Genomic DNA, 25,057 nt, shown 5'->3' with positions numbered 1-25,057 from the left:
GTTTGATTTGTGCTTAGCAAAAAACCATATTTCCACTTGGGGGTGGGAGGAAACACATAACACAATTGTTTTTGTTCATTTCAGTGAATTAAAACAAGATATTATGAAAAAATTAGATCATGTGAGTATATATTACCTGAACCATATTTAAACCAATTTAAATCTGAGCTATGTCCACTGAATTATAAGACTGGGAGGAGTTTGTTAGTCACCGCGGAAGGCAAAATGTCAAAATGACTAATTACGCTGTTACAGGGCCGAGGAGATACGGTTAATTCCTGAGCAGCAGAACAGGTCTTTAAGAACTGTGGTAAGACTATCCCCAATACAAACATAGCTAATACTATTTCGGTATAATTACATTAGTTGTCATGGCACCGTTTAGGAGATTACATCGCACCATTGCTTGCATGGGACAGTGCTGGCGGCTTCTTATGGGGGGTAAATGTAAAGCTTCGTCATGTTTTGAACATGTAAATTCATCATGTGTTATATATTATATAAGAATATAAAATATTCCATGTGTGCCCAGTCCTGAGAGCTCACGTGTGAGTAGGTGCAGCTCTTTGCTTGAGGGAGGCTGGCAGAAGCAGGCCCAGTGTAATTTTTAAAATATAGCTGCTGTAATCAAAGACTTTGATTACAAGCAGCCCCATTTCAGCCATGTGCCTTTCTGGAAAACAGCCTTTTCTTATAATATTTTCAGCCAACAGACATTTAGCTTATGTTCTGCTGTGTAGCAGATAAGAATTTTTTTAGATCACAGGAGATGGTGTATCATGCGTTCATAGCCTCCATCACAGGTTTTTGCTAGATCTCCTCCTCTAGTAGTTTTTGAAAAGCTTTAATTGTGATCCATTAGTGCAAAAAGAGTTAATTTCACCTTAAATATTTCTCAAATGAGCATGTGAGCAGGAGCTTTCCTGCTAGACTTTCCTTTGCTACTTACCTGTTTCTAGTGTCTGGTTCTTTAGGTAAAATGAAGTTACTTTTGTGCTCTGAACAAATGTGCAGAATTCATGTCTTAATTTTTGGAGGGCTTCATTCCCTGTTTTCAAATATAACTATTTATTTTCTGAACACTTAAACACAGCCAGGGCAACAGACTGATTTAATTCTGTCAAATACAGTCCTGATGTAACACCTTATCTTTCCTTTATTTAAAAAAAAAAACCCCAAAACATTTATTGATATATCAATAAATGTAGGTGCTGCTGGAAATCCCATCGTTTAATAGATTTGTTAAAACTGAAGCATCTCTGTAGGCAGAAATAATTCTGTTTACAGCAAAGATAATACAGGAAATTATCTGAAATATTCCAACAAAATAAGTGTCTTACTAATTTAATTTAGTTGAATTGGTGGTGTACAATCTCATTAACCTTTAAGCAGAAATAAATAAAATTTATGGTTTACATATGCAAAATATAAATTGCACGAACATAGCTGATGCATTGAATAGCTTGAACAGCAGTCGTGCTTGTCATAGTTCTGCAAGAAAGTGATATTTCACAATTGTGAAACGTGAAGAAATGCACTTGGTGTAGAGTCCCACCCAAACCCGATAAACGGGGATTTTTTTTTTCTTCTGCAAGAGGTGAGCAGTTGCTGCACGGCGTTACTACTTCTGTGATAGCTGATTCATCCCTTTGCTATGCAAATTTTAAGTATATAAGGATTCAGTACTTTTATTTAAGAAATATGCCTGCAGGCTGTATTGGTAGGCTTTAGGGAGATATCTGGTTAGGTGTGAAATAAATAGTTGTTAAAAGATCACATGAATTTATGTCTTAGAAGATGAAAAGTGACACTGTGAGCGTTCTGAGAGCACCCTCCTGTACCCGGCACGTGAGCTTGCCACTTGGTTTTGGTTTTTCAAAGAAACCTAGCCAACCTCACGGACCATCACAGAGCTGCAGGCCGGGGTGCAGAAGAGAAGAGCAGCAATGTGTGACCTTAAAAACGCAAGAATTAGGACTTGAATTTCAGACACCCCCAGTCCCAGCCTCTGGGGGTTTGACCCTTGGATTAAATGTGTGCTGATCCTGGTTGAGGGAGTAGTTGCTTTTGCTTAAACTTCTGTCCTCAGACCATTCGGGTGCTTAGCTTTTAATGAATGGATTTAAATGCTGTAATTCAGGTTTATGTGCTAGTCGTAGGCATCCAAGTTTGCATATTTTGAGTGAAACAGGAGGCAAAAAAAAATCTGAAAGCGTTTGACAAGTACTTGCAGTTGGTGTTGAAAATTTGTCTTGCTAAAGAAAACAAAACGTTTACTTAAAAGCTATTTGCTGCTTAATGTGGGACACATTTTAATACACAATTACAAAATATAATACCAGTTTAATGAAATGTAGGTTGTAAAATAGCTATTAGGTTAAGCCCAGCCCCTTTTTATTCTGTTACTGTCAAAAATATTAATCAACTCCTCACTTCAGTATGAAATTCACTCTTGGTGCAGTTTTATTATCCTTTCTTTCTCTCATCCAGCAGCAACATTCTTTCTGCGGTGGTTTCTTTTCTGCTGCAGAGGAACAACATGTTTTGGAGACATTTATTCCTTTTCTATGAATAACTTTATCTTCGTTTAGGTAACTGTGGTGAGGACTTTTATGCCTTAATGATCTAAACTAAACAAATTAACTTGCTCGTTACCTTTCAGTAGGGACACTTTAGACGACTACTACTTCTGACTTTAAAGTGTAAATCAGTCCAGAAGTTTAAATGCCTGAACTTGTGTTTCTTGTGCACACTCAGGTAATATCCACTGAAATTAGTAATCCTGATGCTTGTCTACATGAGAAAGTTGTTATACTGATTTAAATGGAGCTGATCAAAATAAATCCTAGCTCTCTAGGTGAGGCGGCAGCAGCCTTCCTCGTGTGCCTCCTTGTCTGTCCTTGTCACACCTCCCCAAAATGTGCTCCCTTGTCTTAAATTTGTCATTTTTAATTCTGTCCTATTGTTTTCATTGAGAGGGATTAGTAAAGATAAATCTTAGCTTTCGTAGCATTAACATTAGCTCATATCTGTCATATTTGTCTCCTAGCTAAGCTAAATACTGCCTTTTTTTTTTTTTTACCCTGTCACACTTCGTTTGAAAGAACTGGTCTACCTAGAACTTGGTATGGAGTTTCCAGTGAGGAAAAATCATTAATAGATGTGTATTTTCAAAAGTTTGATTTTTATGCTGTTTGTCTGTCTTGATTGTCACTGCACACCCATCCAAACCGTGCAGAGGTACGTGTGGGGACCCGTTTCTGGTTCTGGTGGTGTTGCTTGGTGGAGGTACGGCTGCAACCAAAGCCGTCGCTTCTCAGGTAGCCTGAACGATGGCCTCGCACGGCTGCCGGGGAACTGCCAGATAATGGCAATTAGGCATGAAAACCATTAAAATCATTTAGTCGTGGTTCTTTTGATGATATCAGTGTCAGAAGAAGCAGTGCATTTTGTAAGGTGTTAGCAACAGATTAAAAAACCCCAGTGTAATACCCATCAGGTGTACGTGGTGTAGCTTCAAGGAGGACATAGTGTATGGGCACGTGAAGCGTGACGGTGGGATATGTGCCTGAATTTGATTTGATGTGCCTTTTTCCCCGTGAATTTGTAACTATTTTTCTCTTCACATTTCATCTAGAAGCAGACGAATGAAGAAGAAAATCAAGTATTTTGTGGGAAGCGTATGGAGGAGTCCTCCTAGGCCTGTTTTCATTATGTTTCAAAGCCCTTTGAACAGACTTCTGAAAAGCAGGATGTCTGGCAGGCTCCAGGATGGGGAAGAGCGAGGTGCCTGGCTGCTCTTCCTGGGCGTAATGGCAGCCTCCTTTGATCAGATGGAGAATTATATTATCTAATTCTTCCACAAAAGTTCTTTTAAAGTCATAAGCTGGTCAGATACGCTCCTCCACAGCTTTTACTTTAAAAGTAAAGAAATAAAAATAATCATTTTGTTGAAATGGAAACACATCACCAAACAGCACGAATTAAACCTACCTGTATCTCCTGGCCAGTCGGGATCTGCTTTACTGCATTTTTCTGTTACCAAAAAAAGCAGTATTTTTATTATTTGTAAGAGAGGAAGAGCAGAAAATGGTATCTTACATAAAAGCTGCCTGTCTGCGTCGTGGACCATACATGTGTGAGAGCTGATGCTTTCTGCCGTTGCTTTTCTTTACTTGCGGATTTTTCTTTAGCATTTACGTACTCAGTTCACATGCTTGCCTTCAGATTTTATCTGTTCTGACAAAGAGTACACAGATAATTACTAGAATAGAAGTTAGCAGGAAATTTGGGGGCCTTTTTTGTTTCTGAACTTGACAAAATTGCTATACTTCGTTTATATATTATAGTTCTCTTAGGTAGTGATTTCCTCCTGTGTGTAAGTAATGCTATTAACAGCGACGGTGCTTTGAACTGTCATTTCATACTACTTGAAGTTAATTACTAGAAAACTGGGGTTTTCTTTTTTATATTAACCAGTTTCACATAAAGTACATCTCTTTACTGAGGATGTCACTGTGAGGTAGGAATAACTGCAGTAAACTGAAGAACAGAGCAATTGAGCCTTTGATCATGTGAAAATGTAAGCATGTGTTGAACTTTACACTTGAGCATTCCCACTGGCTGTACAGGGCTTACGCAGCCGTATTTCAAGGGTCCGTGGCTTGATAGAGATTTAAGAAGTCCTTAGCAGGCTCGACAATAAAACCCAGATATCCTATCAAGCCAGGGTGCTTTAAGTCTTTGCTCAGACTGCTTAGTAGGCACAGAATGAGGGAGATATAATATATTTTTAGCTTTTAAATTCAAAGAAACCTTTCAATTAAAGGAATTCTTCACAATTTTAAATGCTCTGTTCTTGCAGTGTTTGCACTGAATGATGAGGAATGGTGTGATTTTGATTTTTCTTCCGGTCTGGAGAAAAACCTATCCCATTTACTTTATATTGTTGCAGTACAAAGCATCAAATGATATAGTTTATATTTACTGTTCTCAGTAGTTTCTCCAAAATGATAAGAAAAACAGGCCTCTTATCCTGTAGTATTGTGAGTAGAACAACAAACATATCAGCATTGATATAGCAGGAGGTTGCTTTCAAAATAATTGCAGAGAATGATCTGATTTCTGTGATTTAATAACTTGCTATCTGCAAAGTCATACAGATTTGTATGAGGGCTTTTTTTCCTGGTATTGGAGGCAATGAAACACAAAACTTGAAATAGTTGTTATATATATATATATATTTTTTTTTTTTTAAAGTGAAAGAGAAAATAAGGGTCACAACTCAAGAAGGGAGAACTCTAGTGTGAAAGAACATGGGATCATAGGATGATTCAGGTTGGAAGGGATCTTTGGGGGCCATCTATTCCAGCCTCCTGCTCAACGCAGAGTTGGCCATGAGCCTATGATACCTGTATCCAACAGAGTATGTAATTATAGAATACTTGAGTATTACATGATCTTTTTCTGTAGTGTCTGCATTTAATCTAGTGCAACTTTCTAGTGTACATTGAGGGATATGACTCATAAGGCTGTCATTTATATTCCTTTACATTCTAAGATGTACTCTGCAAAAGACTTGAGCTGATTTTTCTCAAGATTTGGATTCTGTGCAATCAGAAGTCAGGCCAGTACCTCAAGCGTAGCAAGTATCTTCTTGGACTATGTTCTGGGATTATATATAAAATACATAAGTATTTATATTTTTCCTTAGCACCAACATTGCCTTCATTGTAGGCATTTTTTTTCCACAAAGATTTAGTAAGTTTAATAGTTGCTATGGAATACTTGCAAATGTATCCTTTCTGCAAAGAATTGAAAGAGGTTTTTTTTCTTCTATTGGCATTTGAAAAGCAGAAAAAAGTGACTACTACAACAGAATTTTATTAATGAATGATTTACACTGGTTCCAGCTGTGACCATGTGATTAGTCCTTCACTAAGCAACAATGGGTATTTTCTTTCTGCTTTTATTTGATTTCCAAGAATGTGTCATCTGTTACATAAACTGCTGCCAGTATACCCCGTGTAAACTGGTATTTTTTATTTCCCTGAAGCATAAGATGAATACCCACCCATATCCTTCTGGAAATACTGTTTTAAATGAATTGGGAATTTTATTGACTATATCTGATTCAGCATGCCAAAATCATAAAACTTAAAGTATTTATTAAACGCACTAGACTGTAGGATGCCTTGTTCCCTGGTAGTGCAAAAGATAGATTATTTTCACTTTTACATTTCTATCTTAATATTTTATTACAGCAATACAATGTGTTATAGAGGTGGACAAGCCTGCAGATTGAAATGTGGATAGTCCAGATTGTTCCTTTCCCTCGACCATATGGTGTAGTTCTAAAAGCCTTTTGTACGCTGTCTGTTCAGTTAATTGTAAACTCGGTCTTTAACGTACCTTAAAAAATGAGTTATATGTGAACTAAAAGTCAGTATATCCTCCGGTAAGTAACGTTTGCTAAAATATATCTAAATTCACAGTCCTGATCTTTTGCTAGATTTTCTTTCTGGGTGAATTTGAAAGTCTTTCACCGTTTCTTGGTAACGAATGTGAGTATGTGTGTGTGGAGGGACAGGTTTTTCCATTTCCTCCTTGGGAAGGGGGGGAGATTTGAGCATATAATGAACATTTCGTAATATTTTTGCTTGGCAGACAGCTCTGCCAGTGGGTGATGTGCAGGAACATCGAAGATTTCTGACAGATGGATGGTAGGACTGCTAATACACCTACACTCGTTTCAGCGTCTGATGTTCCCGGTGTTCCTCTGATGCCTGAGAAGCTTGTGCTCACACTTTGGTCTGATGTTGCCCGGTGCGGGGCTTCAGAAAAGCAGAACCAAGTCTCGCTCTGGATTCTCATATGCCACAGAGAGGGTGATTTATTATAGTCCTCGCAAAGCAAAGAATTTATTACAGAAGCAAACATTTTTTTAATGTAATAAAGAGTTAAAAATTAATTGTTAGAGAGTTTCAGAAGCAATTTTATTTTGTGTTGTCTCACCATAAGAAGCTGTTTGGGAAAAGTGACTGTTTTCAATGAAGATAGAGGTGATGTACCTAAAGAGGAAAAAATAAAAGAGTAGGAGTCTCACTGAAACTGATTTTCTGTGGGTCCCAACCTGTTTTTAAGCATTTGAGAGTGTTTGCTCATTAGCGGCAGTTTCCGTGTTAGGCAAGGCTCACATCATGCGTCACTTTGGAGATGAAAATTCACTAAAATTAAAAAAAAAAAAAAAAAAAAAAGGAAAGCCAAAACATTGGGAATCAAGCAAGAAGTAAATGACAGTAGTGGAGAGTGAGGCTAATGTGCTGTGAGAGGCCTCTCATAATGAAACTTATTGATCTGTGCTCCATATCTGAAGTTTTCAAAGGATTTCAGATATTTCTTCTATCACTAGCTGAATGCAAAGGAATGGGTAACCTTAGGGGATATTAGAAAGGAAAAAATGCAACTTTTTTTTGCCTGCAGAGATTAAATAAAGTAACTCTTGACCTTTGTTACGCATGCAGAAATGGAGAGAGCTTCAGCAAGTCTTCTCAAAATGGAAACAAATAGTAACCAATAGCACATCTATTTCTTCCCGTTAGATAGTATGCTCATAATGTAAAAGTCGTGAATTTAAATAGTATGATGGTAACTAAACAGCAAAAAGCTGTTGGAGAACCATAATTTTCCTTATGCTGGCTTTTCGTACTCCTGGACATGTGTGATAAAATATTTTGCTTAGTAGGTTCTTCTGAAACTTCACCTTGTGGAATGATGAAAAAGGAATAGACTGGGTTTGTGTGCTGCAGAAGCAGATACAGATCCTGCTCGGCTGAAGTATGATCGGGAGGATGCTGTATACACTGACCAGTGTATATGGTGAAACGAGCGGCATCTTGCTTCCATTCTATACTTTTTGACTGTGGCATGAAATCAGTGGGAGCAAAAAAGTATCTGTGGGCAGAACTTTGGCTTCTTGCAATCCAAGTAGTTCAGAAGCTTTGAAATGCAAGAAACCACACGTAATGGTTGAAGAATCCAGCTGTAATTTTGAGAGCTGAAAGAGAAAACAGTGACTGAACATTTGTTGGAGCATCCATATGAGAGCAGTTCTCAAAGCCTGCGAGTTGCCACTTGCAGAGAGTATATGAATGACAAAGCTGCCTATTTTTGCTGTACACTGGCAAATGTAGGCTCACTTCATTACAGCAAGCAGTACAAACAAGATGGGCTACCTTGTATGGTTTTAAAAAACCAAAAAGACCTAATTTAACTTTTCATGCTGATTCCAAAATAAGAGAAATAAAAAAATCATAGAAAATCATATAACTTCAAGAAAAATGTAACCGTCTTTTTGTCAAAAAAATCTTTATTTAATCTACTTGTATTTTAATAGCTGTTTCTTTAACTTGAGTGGTGCGCATGTCCATTCAGAAACAGTTATTAACGATACCAGCTTAGTTTGTAAAACAATGGAGCTGGAGACTGCCACTTCTATAGACTACAGGTTTGTTAGGTTTGTGAAAATACACAAAATTCTTTGGCTGATTTTGACGATTGCAGCTTTTTCAGCAAGTCTCTTCACAAAGAAGAAATTTAGTACTTTTAAAAGTGAGGCTGGACTCTCATGCTTCTTGGACTAATTGAAAGCATTGTTGAAGTAGTTTTACCTGTATGGGATAGTCTGGTTCATAATGGTACAGAGAGGTTTGTAGATACATGTAAGATGTGGTCAGGGTCTCAACTTGTAGTGCTCACAGAAGAGGACATGGACAGAAGGTAGGAGGAGTGTAGAAGACCAAAGGTTGAAACAGTTGGGCTTAGAGGAGCATGTACAGAATAGGTGTAGAAGAGTGTTAGTAGACTTAAAATATCCATGAGCAGGGGCTGAAAGGAGAGAAAAAGAACAGACAATTGGGGAGATTGGAAAGAGCATATGGAGTAGAATTGATCAAAAAATGGATGACTCTCTGGCAACACGTTAAAAGCTGTTCCTTTTTTCTGATGGGAAGTTGAGATGTACCAAGCAAGTGTAATGAAAATGAGAAGAACGGGATGAAACGAGCCTTGAGTCTAACTGGGGGAAAAAAACATTTCAGAGGTGAAGGGGAAAACTTTGGATTTGATGTGGTAAGATGGAGGAGGAAGAAAGAGATTGTTTGTAAAGGTGTTTGAGACAATTTGAGTGGGGAAGAATTGACAGACGGGGAAGTGAGACCGGAGATTAGGCAAGGAAAATAAGGCAAAGGAGCTGTGAAGCTTTGCTTCTGGAACAGTGAAGAAAGGACTGTATTGAAACTGGAGATTTCCTAATGAGGAATGAAGCATGATGGGGAAAGAGAAGAACGTTTGAGGTTGTAGACCTGTGAGATAGGTGATGTGGTGGACATGTCCATACATAGGAAAAAGTTGGAAGTAGTTTGAGACAGGAAAATTTGATACGCGTCTCATCAAGGTGGTAGTTGATATGCTGTAAGTCTATCCTTTGTAGATTTTATTGCGTCATTGAAAAAGTTTAAAGAAGAAAAAAAGGTGATGTAGGACTAAGGTAAGTACAACAGGAAGTAATTAGAAGAGAAGGTGAAATAATTAGAAAAGAAGGTAAAAGAATAGAAAACAAAATAGATGTTAAGAAACGTAAATGAAAAGAGGAAATCAGGGATTCAGTCATATGAGAAACAGTTCATATGGTTTCAAGAAGTGTGGATTTTCCTTTTGAAGGTGGAATTCATCAGCTAACCAGATGAAGAGTGATATTAATAGAGGACATAAAATTTTGTCTCATTTTCAGTTTAAAAAAATTAATGAAATAATGAAAGTACAATCTGGGTAAAATATGTATTTGTATTTTCTTACAAGGGCTCATGCTAATGAAAAATTAACACTTCTTCAGGACATTTTTTCACATGTGGCAAAATGGCAAGTAAATTCCTGCCGGTTTAAAAGAGAACGTGTATTGTGGTGGCTGGAAGTAGGGACATAGGAGTCACTACTCCATTCTTCTGCTCTTGGCTTTACTGTAAAAATACTGCTGGAAAATTGTGCAAATCACAATTTTTAATTCAAGTTTTCTCATCTATAAAGTAGAGATAACAATACCTACCTACCTCACAGGAGTGTTGTGAGGTTTAATTAATGTTTGTTAAGCTCTTCAGCATTTTTGGATGAAAGGAGATAAATGAAACCTCTTGTTGTTAATAATGGGAAAACACCAGGCAGAAGATGTAGTACGATTTTGGGGTTGGAGGGAGGAGGTAGAACAGTGACATTTAGCGGTTTAAAGCATATTTAAACAAAACAATTGAAAATGGTTGGTTAGAAGTTATATAATCATTAGGTTGGTTTATCGAATCCAAGCATTTTCTTACAATTAGCTTGTAATTTGAACATGTACACGTATCTAGTGTTTTGTTTCATGTTAAAATCGTTTAGGACTCCTTTGACTTTGAAAAGTTGAATAAATCACCTACACTCCCTTTTTGCCTCCATTGTAAGATGAATTCTTTATGGTCTACCTCCATATACAAAACCAAACCAAATATTTCTCTGTCATCAAACACTGTGTCGAGGTTTCTGGAAGGGCCGAAGTGCTTTATTTAGAGGTCGTAGGCTTTGGAATAACAAGTCAGTAGGCAACAAGAATAGTAACAAGTATATGAAATTCTGTGTATGTATGAATATGTGTCTACAGTAGAATTTAAGCAATCCAGTAATATGGTCAGGAGAAAAATTTTGAGAAAGTTGTTGACAAAAGTAATCGAGTGAACTAGTGTTGAGTGATAAGAAAATCAGTGGGGGGCTTAGCCTCGATAAACCTTGTTTCTGAAGCTTTTTTCCTATTCAAATAGGAAATAATCAAAATAACCTTTCTAGTTACAGTCAAAGGAAATGCTGTGTGTATTTGCCAGCAGGTTTCTTAGAATCGACTGTGCCTGTAGATGCAAACTTTACAAAAGTAGCGGTGTGTCAGCAATATCACAGGTGTCATTATAAATGTCAGCAGTATGTAAGTGGTATTTGTAATTAAGCACAAACATATGAAATGGTCTACGTTTGTTAGTCAACCGTTACACACCTTCAGTATGCCAAGGCCTAGCGTGTGGTTGAGTAGCTCATGTGAGTTGAATGTACAGTAAATATCAAGTGGTGTTACACAGCTTGAAAAGAAAAACGGCTTTAAAGAAAAAAGCAGACTTTTTTCTAAGTCATTCTGTTAACGCCCAAGAAGATGCTTCCATGAGTGTTAAGAAACCAACTGTCTATAGACTCTAGGAAAAATCATTTATGGATCTCTCTTGTCCATACTCATTGAGAGCTTCAGTGGGAAGGCAGAGTGCTGCAGCTCTGAAGAGTAGCTTGAATCGTCTTGCATGAATATTGCCCTCTCCAAGGATATTGGCATGCAAAACAGATTTTGTTCATCTTGGCGCATTTTGAGTGCATTTCACAAATGGCTTCTTAACTACTTTGAAATGAACAGAGTTTGGATTAGGTTCTCTTCAGCGCAAGCGAACTAATGCGTGATCGATGCAGATAGGTGGAAATAACTCCTTTTCTCAAAGCATTTGTTTGGTACTGCTTAATTTGGGTACTCTGTCTGCATTGTTTTCCACTGTGTGTATTTGCTGGAGGCACCTTACTCTTCCCCTCCCCGCCCCTTCCCCTCTCTCTTAATTATATTTTAATTATATCTTCAGCATTCAAATTGAGAGAGTGAAGTGTCTTCCAGAGCTATTTCTGCTTTAAATGTGGGGCTAAACCAGTTTCATGTAGCACCTTCAAGTATCTACAGCTAACTGATCTTTGTGGGACCAACCTCTGCTTAAACAGTGATGGGAAGATCGGATCTGAAAAGACTCAGAAAGATCTGAATCGTTTACTCTGTAACAAGATAAGACCCATGTAGCACCTCTCTTAGATTTGGATCCATTTTATGAAAGTGATTTTTGAAAATCTCGACATAGATAGATAACTGGAGATAGGTTTAACGTTATCTCCGTAAGCAAAGCACTTGTTTGCTTGTTTTTTCTAAAAATAGCCAAGTACAGTGGTATCCAGAGCCACCACCCCAGCACAGCAAGAATGCAGCGTCTTTATTTTCCGCTGTGACTGATGAGTAAGGATGCACTAACTTCCCTGGATCATAGAGTAACTTCCAATATACCACCAATAAAATGCACTTAGATAAAGCAAACGTCTGGGGCCTAAATTTTCTTTGCTTGAATTTTTGCAGACTTCTAAGACTTCATTGCTCAGCAGAGTGTATTTGTTACATTGACTGGAAGAAGGTGCAGCCGTTAAGGGTAGAAATTTATGAAGGTGAAAAAGTTTCACAACTTCCCTTTTTTTTTTTTTTCCTGTCAGCTGGAAGGCAACACTAAGAAACTTCTTTAAAACTACCTGAATTAATTGGAATTCTAGCAAAGACAGAAACAATTAGAAATTGCATTTTTATATTTTCCATTTCAAACGTTTGATTTCTATAAATGATTCTACTTAACAGTTTCTGTTGTGTGGCTTGGTTAATAGGCAAGAAGTTTTCCTAGTGCTAGTGTTTGGGGTGTTTGAGTTGAAAGCCTTCACAGCAAAAGGGTTCACGGCTTTCATGTAGAGCAACAGCTAACACTGCAGATTTTGCAGGAGTACTGGCAAGTCCGCGTTATTTCTGCTGAGCAGTTGCTAAGACTGTTTTGAGACCTGATGAGTACCTGATGTGTTTTCTCAATGTCTTAAGCGCCACAATTGACCATTCTTTGTATAGGAAAAAAAAAACATAATGAAAAATAATATCAAAGGTTTTAGCTGTAGGATTGTTTTGAGTCTGATTGCATGTGGAAGACTCTCTGAGATAACCACTACCTTTATTTTAGAGGTATTTCCAAGCTGTCCATATGCTGTTGTTCTTCAGGCCTCCAGGAGCTGCTTATGGCTGCTGTGAATGCTTAACTGATGGTATTGCCAAAAATTTCCCAATGGTCGGAATAACTGCACAACCCTTAAGTCTTTAGTACGAGTCAGAACAGATCTTTAACTCGCTGGTGAAACTTGTGATCTTTGTGACTTTGAAATGAAGAAGTGGGAATATTAAGCACAGACCTTGCGTGCATGAGGTGTAAACGGTTTCTCGTGTTGGCTTGTAATGGTATTTCTGGCATTTCATCATATCAGCAATGTCAGTAAGAGCACCTACTAATAGCCAGCTAAACTTTAAATAGTTAGGATCTTCCAGTAATGACCTTAAAATAGTTTCTTTAGCTGTGAGCTCTGCAGTGAAGATGTTTTTCTCTGTACCTCAGTAGTCATGGCCATTATAAACCATACTTAACATTCTTAACATTGTACCAGTTTGCAGGAGGAGCACGCTAGGTTCTTCAGGTTCTCCGGTGGTTCAAGTTGAAGTAGCTGATGAATGACAGCGTCATTTTGGTTTTGTTGAACAGGATGTTTGATTTTGATAAGGATTTTCAGATTTTAGGAGGAAAGTTTTATGAGCATGGCCAGTTGACTCAGGCAGGGTAAATGCTTTTCAGACTGTTGGGTTTTTTGTTGGTTTTTTTTTTTTTTTTTTTGATAGGCAGAGAAGTGATTCTCAAGTGACACTAAAGCTGAAGTCCTAAGTGAGTTTTACAAATATCTTCATGACCTATAATGAAGTAAAATAAAAAACCCAACTGTTTTTAACTGCTTTCGTTAGAAACTGCAATGCAGATCGTGTGCTATAGCCAGATTTTGTTATGTGCGACAAAAGCAAAGTTTTTAAGGCACAGGCTTTCTGATGGTGGTGATTTTAATGGCGCTTTTCTAATATCAGCCATCTGATAATCTTCAAGGAAAAAATTTACATCTTGATGTCCTCTGTGCATGTCCTTGCCTTACTGTTATCTGTGGCAGTGCTAAAAAGCGCCACGCTCGTCTCATGTCTGTTAGGGTCTCCCCCAGACATTAATGTTTATTCTTTTTGCAGTATCTGTTTTTAAAACATCAGCTCAGAACCTAAACTTGTTTACAAAATAATCAAGATAACCTTCCAAAACAGATTGTTTTGAGATGCTTGTATATCGCTTTTATTCATGAAAAAAAAATACTTCCTGAAATGCTCACCATTTCAATTGACAGATGATAACAGACGTCTTTATTTAACTCATGTCAGTATTTTTCAGCTTTCTGCGATGTGTGTATCCATAGATACTTCCCAGTGGAGGAGGTAGACCCCTTAACTTTCTAATACTTGCAAAGTGAAATAAATGTATGAATATGTTTTTCTTCATTGCTTTAAGCAAATCCTTGGAAGTATTTTGTAGGCTCTGCAGACTACAGAATGGAAACAAGTGACTTAAGTCATTAGATTTGCTATTCTTGGGTCAGCAGAGATGTTGGGGAACACTTGCAGTAAGCTGTCAGAAAGCACTTTGACCATGGTCTGGAGCCTTTAATATTACTATAGCCCTTTCAGAGGGCTTAGTCAAAACTTTATAGGGAAATTATTTACAGGAAACATGATGCTGCACCACTGAATCAAATTGGCAACTTTCATTGCACTAGATTCATAAATCGATGTGGATAACATATCTTCTGTATGTCAAGTTGGAAATAGGATGTAAATATTCTTAAAATGGAAAAATATGTTTAGCACCGTATGAAGTCCTTATTCAATGTTGTGTGATGTTTACTATTGAATCCGATAGCTTTCGAGAGGTTTCTGAGAGAGATACCATGATGCTGACTGGACAGAAGTTAATGAGATGTATTTCTGTTCTCATAGATTCATAGTATGAAGCATTGGTTCAGCTCTCTCCTGAGAAGACAAGAGTTGGGCAAGTGGAAGACCAAAAATTGTTTCATCTGTTGAATTCTAGTACTTAATAGTTAAAATTAAGGACTTTTTTGTGCAGGTAACTTTGCAACCTTGAAGTTACTTTATGAATCACAAGACCATCATATCCAAACTGCTGTAGGGATCTAATACTTAAATGTTGCTTCTTATAAACAAACGAAAACCTGATGATTTATTCTCTTCGCTTGGTGAAGGGTTTTGTAGCTTGGCACAATCCTCATGATTATCATTTTAAATTGCTTGTGTTGCGGGTCTTTAGGTGAATAAAATGGCAGATACATTTGGCACCCCTTTTGAAGTCCATTTTCCATCATGACTGAATTTCATTTTGAAGTAACCTTACTGGCATGTGTTGTGAAGTTCACATATCTGTCCCTCGGTAATACTTCTCTGTGTGGGACTCCTCCCGGGTTTCACAGTTGAACTCGATTTGACAGTAGATCTCATCCCATCCTTTTTGTTGACTCAAGGTGTGACTGAAGATGCAGATCCTTTCATCACATATTCAAATGGATAGTTTCTGACTGTAAAATAAATCTGGCTTGTGCCCACTCAAAAGTTGCTGCCAAACATCTCAGGCTACCAAGCCTACTGTTTAAATTAATGTTTAAATTAACACTTGCAATTCCAGCTTTTGTACAAGAGGAGTGTTTTAAGTGCTAAATCCCAAATTTCGATGATACGAGAATGATTCGCTATTCATCATTTAAGGTTTTACTACTTTAAATTTGCTGTAGGAAACAAACCAACTTTTTGATGTAGGGTGATTCTGTTATCTGACGGAGCAATTAATGATGGCTTCTAGCAAGTGTTTTGTCTTTTAATCAATTAGCTAATACGAACTATAGACTAAGTCTTTCAAATAAAATTAGTTAAAATATTTACAAGTCATTTTTTCAAGTGTATATGTATGTTCTTAAACTGGCTATGAATGCAGGTTGTAATGCTTACCTTTCTATGCAGAAACTGGTCTGAAGCCCAGAATGTGTGGAACACATTTCTCATCATATTCCTAATAAATCAGAGGAATTTCAAAATGCCAGCCCATTATTACCAGACTGGTGCTTTTTCTATAATAGGGAACTAGCAACTAATATGTCTCCTGTCAAGTTTAAAAATAGTGCTACATCTCCCATTACCACACCTATTAGTTCCCTATCCACTCAGAGATACTCTAAATCAAGTATCGTTCATCTATTTAAACCTAATGTAAGCCTTCAAGATCATCAATATTACCAAATTTATAGTAATAGGTACAGTACTGGAAAAGATGAGTCTTGTAAACTGTCTTGAGGCTTCAAGCACTGTAAACACAGTCCAAATAAGTTGGATAAAACCAACATACCATTAAACAACATTAACAGTCTCGGTTAAAGTAAGTTATCATTATTCCAGGCTTTTGAATTACATGGCAAATGGGAGCTTATAATTAACTCTTTAATCAGAATAACTAATTTTCTATCAAATGCAAGGTGAGCAATTGTATTTTCAGGTTATACTCTCGTATTAGGTCTGTACTAATCCCTCCCCCCCCCCCCCCCCAAAATCCTGTTACTGGCTGAAGAGCCACCCAAAATAATGTTAGAACTTTTTGTGAAGATAATTGAATGTTCAGTATCTACTGCTCTGCAGCATACTCATGTCGACTTCTGTCAATCTATAGGGACCATTAAAGGGAGAAGGCAGAGGAACAAACTCTGTGGAAGAGTAATCCAGTTTGCTGGCGATGGGTAGTCATGGCTGTAGTTGTTTCCCTGGCAGAGCATGACTCTGGTTCTCCATCACACTTCTTTGTCTTTTCCCCTTCTCTTTTGGCTTAGAAATCAAGAAAACTTTCTCCTAATTAAATATTAAAAATACTTACTTTGCCTTTGAACTCACAAAAATAGTTTACAGATTATTTAGTATCACTGATACCCTATTCCAAGTAGTACTTAGTCCCGTGTATACCACTTAGTAGGTCAACTAGAGACATACAAACCAAGTTGTGTATTGTAATTGCTGTTCACAATGTACTGGGAATCAGGAGATTGGTCAGTGAAATTTCCCTGAAAATATGTCTTTTGAGTACTGTGCTCCAAAGGGGGATGTATGCTTCCCTACCGAGGTAATGTTGGCTGTATGTGGTTTTGAGTTAACCATGAATGTGATACACAGATGTTTTTCTCCACTGGAAAAAAAATAAATTGCAATAATTTACTTTATTCAATATAGATTAAGATCTTCAAAGATGTTGATTGAGGATGGCTAGAAGTGTAGATGCAAAGTAGTTATGACAGTCTTAGACTGTGTCAGAAAAGAAGGTGAAAAGAAAATTCTAAGGATTAATTTTTTTTGCTTTTCTACAGCTGAAAAAAAATTTAATTTACAGCAAGAAATGAAGGTCATTAGTGCCTTTGCCTAGATAAAATAATAAAACAATTTAAATACTGAGTTTTAAAATGCACACTCTGCATATGCATTAGCAACTTTTTCATAAGGATTTATAGCAATATTGTTTACTTAGCATGCATAGGATAATGTGCAGATTTTACAGCATGTTACTTCCAAATACGTAAACTCCAAAAGGAGCCGTTACCGTCTCTTGTGTCAGGGTGTCCCTGGACTAATAGCCGTGGGACATCTTTAAACTGTAACTTTCAGTTCCTGCTGCTGCATTTCAGGGTTAAAAGCACAGATGTAAGAACTGAACCCAGCAATCCTCACAGTTTGCTTTTTAGTTAAGATGAAAACAATTCTTTAAAAATTCTATTGTTTGCAATTCTAGTTGCATCATCTCAAGCGCTGCTGTGCTTCTCACCTACATGGGATGCATGCCTGCCCCACACTCTGATGTGTGAGTGTTTTGAGGAACGTAATTCTGAGAATGAGAAAAAAATTAATAATTGTGTATTTTCAAGTGTATTACAAGCAGCTGATTTTTCAATATATGTGTATTTACAGTAATCTTAAAATAGTCCATAGAAGAATAACTTAGCAGTCCTTTAAGCAAGTACTTCAAATAAGTATCATAAGTAAGTCTTACGCTAAAAGGGATTTTGAGGCAGAGTTCCCAGACGGGGGAATCCTTACCTGAGACCGCTGGGACTTCTGCCATTTTCTCCCCTTCACTCTATTTTTATTTCTGGCTGGGAATTGATTGTCAATGTAATGAAGACAGTCTTTGGAAACATATATGTAGATCATAAGCACAGTAAAATTAAATGTTGTATTTTAGTGTTTAGTGAAACAAAAGCAGGCAGTGCAGTCCATGCAGGTTTCAGTGTAGACAGTGTTTAGCATCCTTGATGCCTGTAGGTGTTTGCAGCTCTCAGGTTGTGTGGATGGGGCAGACTGTGGTTTATGGGTGTCACCAGTAGATTAATATTAGTGCTGATGCAGACGTCCAAATAAAGGTGAACGATTTTGGTTTACCGCATTCTGAAAAGAAGCAGAGAATTTCTTGCTTTTTCCAGTTGATTTATATAAAAGATAAATTAAGTGGCATTCTCGCTTTGTGCACTTAGATAGTTTAGTAATGACAAACCTTAGAGCCGGTACTTTTGGGTGATCTAAATACGAGTTAAATTCTGGTCAAACATTAAAATGGGATTGTGTTTAAGGTATAGCTCTGGGGTTTCAGTGAGTCATTGTCGTGAGTAGGAGGGTAATGCAGGCTCTTTCAATCTAGGTTTGTGTATGTGTATATGCCGCATCCACACTTTGGATGGGTGCCTGTTGTGGGGCTGGGAGGGAGAAGAGGCAGAGGAGGAAAGGTAAAGACCCTGCAATAGTCCTTTGGAAAATCCCATTTTGTCGGAATGTGGAACATGAAAAGTTTTTGCCTGTATTAGGTATTACGGTGTGATTATCTGACATCATCAAAGGTTATAAGTATGTTTATGTCCGCAGTGCATACCTGATGCGTTTTGTAGTCAGTTGAGTTGTAAGATACTGAACCACGTGTGCTCTGGATATAGTGGTGGAATAAATTTCTCATACGTGTGGGACTGTGACCGTTAAAACGATCATTACTGAAACCATATACCTTATTTCCTGTAACTAATAGCAGCTCTCTACCTATGGAATATATTAACAATTATTCCTTTGGTTTTGGATTGTTGCTCAACTATTTTGTTGGACAGATATTTAAACATGATCTGTAATTTATGTTGTCTGAATACGTCAATGAACAGAGCTAATTATGGCTTTCTGATGCGAGCTATGCTGATGTTTGTGAAACCACGTTTCTGTTTATAAGACAGAGTGAATGTGTGTTATTTAATAAATCATGGAAAATGATGAGTTTTCTCTACCTAAGTTGGTTAACAAAAATACTTTATTTGGTGTTCACCTAGAGTTTAAAAAGAAGCCATGGTTTCTGTGGCTAGTTGAACAGTTAATTCTTCCGTGCCGTTAAAGTGAATATTTATTTATTACTCTGTATAGTACTCAGAATTTCTTTTAAAGGAAAATTATTGGGTCAAACAGCAGTGGCCCATTTAGGGGCTCCATCACTTGCCATTTTTCTGCAACGTGCTCACCGTGCGGTAGAGCTGAAGCAAATGACAAAAGTCCTGGGTGAATGTCACTGTGAGATGCTGGCTTTGAGACAGCACCTAATTACCTACCTAAATTTCTCGGTACTTCAATATACCTCTGTGTTAGTTCATGTCATTTTTGACACTGTTACCACTTGGAAGGATTTTCTGATTCCAGATAGTTTCTTACTAATGTATATCCTGAAGAATGTGCTGCTACATACGGTATAGGCAGAGTAACAGATTTTCAAAGCAAAGGGTGCTGCAGCCCTGCAGATGGGGTTGAGCTGTTAGAGGAACACCCAGGATTGCTGGCTCCAGAGAGGAAGCACTGTAATGAGAAAGGGGAAGCAGTTCTGTTTTTCTAGTGTTTGTTGTTTTCTTTGAAATGGAGAAAAGAATACCTGGAGTGATTTATATTTAATTGAGGATTGCATTCCATCAGATACGGTGAATGTTCTCAGGCCATTTATCAGCTGTGTCTTTTCGAGACCTCCGAGGAGTATATAGTACATATTTACCTTAACTTGGCTAGGTCAAGGGAAATAAAGCAAAAATAATAGATGTTATTTTTGTATGTGAACAAAACTGGAAGTCATGTGGGTGAAATATGAGGTAAATGACTGTGTCCTACCTCCTCTGTGCCTTATTAAATACAAGAAATTATTAGTTATATATAATATAATTTCCTTTGCATTATCAGTGTATCTTTTTAAAACAGAAGATTTATTGACTTTTTCATTGCTCCAGCTTAGTCAGCCCCTGAAGTTAATGTGACATATATTTTGCTGCCATTATTCTTTAGTAGTTTCATATTTAGGTAGCATCTTGTAAAAAACAAAACAAGAACAAAACATGCCATATACTGCTCCTTATATAACATTTTTTTCTAAATTGAATTTGATGTGTATTGCTGGTAATTTATACAGATCATACGACACTAGAATCCTACAAGTGTTAGTGAGCAGTACCTAAATTTTTTTGGGAGCGAGAGTTTTGTGAGAAAGCCTTTGAGCTTCAGATCGTCTCTGAAAAATGTGTCATTGCTGATTTTCACCCTCGCGTGCTGCTGCCATGAGGTCTACGAGTGTTATTGTGAAGAATTACATAGCAAGAGCCATCTAACACCCACTCCACGATGCATCCACAATTTCAACCCAGTTTCCCAATGTAAATAGCCAAAGGGAGTTTATTGTATGGCGATATTTGTGTAACATTTGCATAACACGTTTTTATTAATAGATCTAAAGGTAGGATAAATGCAGAATAACCTAAATGTCAGGATCTTTAAGCAAGAAGGAAATCTGAGAACTGAAAAAGTCTCTTACCGTCAGCCTGTACAGTCATTCTCTGTCCCCATAAGGGACGTACAGTGAAAACTCTTGCAAAATAAAACCAAAGAGCACATTGTCGATTCAGCTAAACCTAGCAATAAAACTGGTTTCAGAACTAGTCTGATGAAGTGCAATTTGATCAGATATTTCATGAACGAATTACTTTATTACTGATACCACTAATGATTTGTAAATTAACTGCAACTCCTTCTCCCTGAGTGACTGACTCAGTGGCATTTACTAACTTTTCACGTACCCCCTTTTTTTAGGGGCTGAATTTGCAAAACGCTTCCCTCTAGTCCTTTTGAGTTAAATTTTCGGCGACATTTGATGACAAGCGTAGCATGATTAATTACAAATTGTTCTTTAGGTGAATAGTGCATATTCTAAAACACAGCTTGTGTTTTTATAGCAGTTATTACCCTGCAGGCTCCAAAAGGGCTTTGGAGTAGAGAGTATGATTTCAGTTACATCATTGTAAATTCAGAAAACGTCAGTGATCTCAAAAGTGTGATTTTTGAAATTAGGTCAGTGGAAAAGAGATCAGAATCTGCTTTGCTACCTGAAAAGAAGCAAGCTCCAAAATGGAGTGAAGTCTCTGCTTCCAGAAGGCTATCATTTTTCTTTTGAAAGGAACATATTTGTCCAAGAAAATAACTTATTTGAAACGGTATGGGGGGAGTGAATAATAGAGCAAATTATAACCCGAATCCAGGCTGGATTATGGCAAGAAAGTCAGAGCACGGAATACTTTTTCTTTTGCTGATTGATCTGTAATGACCCAGGAGATCTACATCGCTGTTTCAGCTTGCACCATGATGTGCCAATGACTCAAAGCTGTCTAGTGGTTTCTTGTATTTTGTCTCCCAATTAAATTTATTCAGTGTTTGGATTTTTGTTGCTGGCTAGTTGATCTTTTAATAGCTACAGTGCACTTGTAAGGTGGGTTTTTTTGTTTGTTTTCTACCCTCTGATTACAGAATACATGGGTTTTTTTAACCTGAACTTGAATTTAGCTAAATTTCAAGATTGAGATGATGATTGAGATTTTCTGGAGGGTACGTAGTTCTCTGTTGAATTCTCACTTCTTGTCACCAGAGGCTTTGAGAAGATAAGGATTACAATCTGAAACCACTAGAAATTACAGGTCAGGAAATGGATGTACGGTCTTGCAATATACAGCATCAAACATGAAGCCTGAGCAAATAAGTTTAACGGAGAGTCCTCCCTGGTTAGGGTATGTTGAGAAGGAAACCATCAGAGAGGCAGTCATGGATGGTGAATACCTTTCAGGGTTTTGTTTTCAATTTTTGTATGTGATGGTTTTGCTTGAAGCATCTGAAAAGCAGCTTTTCAGTACCCCAAGTCTGTGACTCATGAAAGAGATGAGCAATACTCACAGGGTTTTCATCTTTCCCTTCACTTTGGGCAGCACGTTTTGCATCCTGTTTGTGAGCAGCTCTGTGGCTTCTCATCTGAGATCTTCCTTAAGCCTGCGATACTGTTCTCTTCCAGCCATTTTGGAGTACGCAAAAAAAAAAAAAACCCAAACCCAACATGGTTTACATTTCCTGCAGGGTCCGAGCGTGTTGCTCGGGGGGTGATCCCAGCTCCCAGTGATGCAGGAGAGAGTCCTGGGGGGATGCTCAGACTGCATCTCCCCAGGCTGCACTCCGGCTTTAAGTCACTTACCCAAATTACCATTATTTGAAACTGTTGGGGCTGAAGTGCGTTTGAATTGTTCTTTAGCTTTATCTACCACCAGGAAAAGGGAGAAACTTATGTAAAAATGAACAAACTACATTGTATGGACATATCCCTTAATGTATGGAAGAATGATGTATTTAAGAATGTGTAAAGTAAAGCTGCTTTTAAGTATCTGATTGAAAACAAAACAATAAATTCAAAATACTTTTTTTTTTTTTTGTCTTGCACATTTTGATTCATTTAAAAATTACAAACGGTATCTTTCAATGGTTGAAGCTAATAGGTGTGATAATTTTGTCATCATAATTGCTAAGTAGCCTTTTCTGAAGTAAACTCATTAATATAATATGAAGGATTAATTTCACGGGAAAAATGAAGACACTGTAAGGCCTTGCAATATGTTTCTGCTTTTTCCAATATCATTTTCTTAAATTAAAAAAAGTAAGATGTATTTCTGAAGTAAAATATTTCTCTATTGTCATTTTCAGAATCCAGACGGTTCTGAAGTACTTGGAAGATGAGTGTTCTTCTCGTTGAAGCCTTTTATGGTGGTTCCCACAAACAGCTGATGGATCTTCTCCAAGAAGAGCTACAAGAAGACTGTGTCCTCTGTACGCTCCCTGCCAAGAAGTGGCATTGGAAAGCACGGACTGCTGCTCTTTATTTCATGCAAACAGTGCCAACAAGTACTAATTACAGGTAACCCAGGAATTGAATAATTTCTAAGCTCAAATTACAGAGAGCCCTTCAACCAGGTCTCTTGAGCTGAATCTTCGGTTATGTGCATGCAAGTGTATATGCGCAAGCAAATGGAGACTTGCAACGGACAATACAAGTTTTTCTTCTTGCATTGACTTCTTGGGGTATACTTGAGAAATTACTGTTATGTTTTAGAGTTTCCTAGACTATTTTGTCTTGCATCGCTAGTCCTTGAGAGTCTCCAAGAGTGCAAGTATATGGATACCTGTTTGTGTATACATGTATATGTACATCTTCTTTTAAAATTATCAAGTGAATTCAGTAATACTGAAAGGTTTAAACAGTGCTTCACAGATTAGGCTAAAAGATGGCGCAGATGTGAACACTGCAAGCTTCCTCACTTGCCCTCTGATGTATCTATTAGCAAGTCTGATTTATCAGAGTGTACTACTCAGGCTGACCTGGGGGATTAAGGGAGCAGTTTTATCTTAATGATGGTCCGGTTCTGTAATGCGCCAGCAACTGTGGATGTCAATTATGCATTTATGTAAGTGGCAAATTTCTATCAGCTAGAACCTGAACTGATAAAAGCAGACTATTTAGGTCAACAGATAGCTATCGTGTAGTGAGAATCAGTCACTCCAGAACCAAGCTGTCTTTAAACCCAGCAATTTTGCTTGGCCTACCTGATCAGTTGAGATGTGGTAAGATGATTGTCTTGAGCAGTGACATACTACATGGTGCAGTGTGTGCTCTGCTCAGGGCATGCAGCAGAGCATCACGGCATGGGTAGTAAACGAGCACTCAGTTGACTTTGTACCTTCGCAGAGAGAGCCTGTTCGTGCATGGGGATGTTTTAGCACAAGCAGCTGCTTTTCAGCCACAGAATGGACTTCAGCAGGATCTAAGCACACCTAAATGATGTGCTAACTAGTTACAGTTCAGAACTGGGTCTGGTATTTGTTACCAGGAGCAAGTAGACATAGTCGGCTGGGGAAGGAATATGATTTTTCAAGAGTAGATCTTGTGCTATAGAAGGCTGCATTTGAAGAGTGTTACCCAAAACAATGTCTAATCCGTTTTGGAATGCATACTATATAAATGTACACCTTTTCTGTGCCTGCTTCTGGCTTGCGTTTAAAATAAGCTACCATCTCAAGCCAAATGTTATAATTAATTTTCCCCGGTTTGTCTTGTATGAGGCATTTAGTTTTGGTTTCCTATTGCTTTCCTTTTGCAACAATTTTGTTTTGGAGGAGTGTATATGACAAACTGTTATGTAAATTTGTCTTGTATCGCAACCACATCCTCCAACGCATCACAATGTTATCTGTGTTCCTTCAAGGTCAGCAGCCCAAGCTGTCCAGCACTAACTGTATTAAACTAATCAGACATCACTCATAGACATACACTTCATTAGTTTAACTTACAGTTACATTGACCTAAGATAACTTAACTCCAATTTGTCAAGTAATCCACATCTTGGGGGAAGGGGGAGGGAATGACGACAAAAAAAACCCCAAACCCCACAAAAAAACCAACAACCCAACAAAAAAACCCTCAACCCAGCAGCTTGAAAACTCACTTGAAATTAATAAACTTGCAATCTGTCATAGACTTATGTGCAAATATAACCTTTACTGACAGCAAATAAATCTGATCTAACCAATAGAGCATCTTAAAGAGAGGAAAGCTTTTTCTTTGCTGTTGCTGTTAGGGTTTGATCAGACAGAATCAAATAGTCAGAGTTGACAAAGATGCGATGTTTAAAAAAGCGTATGTACCTTATCCTAGCAGGTAGGATAAAATTTTAGGAACAAGGGCTGATGTGACTGGTGAGAGGAAAACTGGTTAGAGGTACCTTCTACTTTACTTGCACATTTTTAATGTTTGTTTTGTCATTGAATGTTTCAAGTATTTTATTAAATTGAAAGTATAAGTGCATCAGACTACAACCTAATGAG

The 25,057-nt window shown here is 37.6% G+C and overlaps 1 protein-coding gene across 1 annotated transcript in view; it reads left to right on the top strand.

Annotated features, from left to right (window-relative positions):
• The window catches only part of GTDC1 (glycosyltransferase like domain containing 1), a 189,373-nt gene that overhangs the window by 38,484 nt on the left and 125,832 nt on the right, over positions 1-25,057 (top strand). Inside the window, exon 4 of the mRNA XM_050900249.1 lies at positions 22,883-23,093. Coding sequence (XP_050756206.1) covers positions 22,912-23,093 — 182 coding nt within the window. The 5' untranslated portion in view covers positions 22,883-22,911. The remainder of the gene's footprint in view (positions 1-22,882; positions 23,094-25,057) is intronic.

The sequence above is a fragment of the Gymnogyps californianus genome, chromosome 7 (assembly GCF_018139145.2).
Source record: "Gymnogyps californianus isolate 813 chromosome 7, ASM1813914v2, whole genome shotgun sequence".
Lineage (NCBI taxonomy): Eukaryota > Metazoa > Chordata > Aves > Accipitriformes > Cathartidae > Gymnogyps > Gymnogyps californianus.
This window is presented reverse-complemented; position numbering and strand designations above follow the sequence as displayed.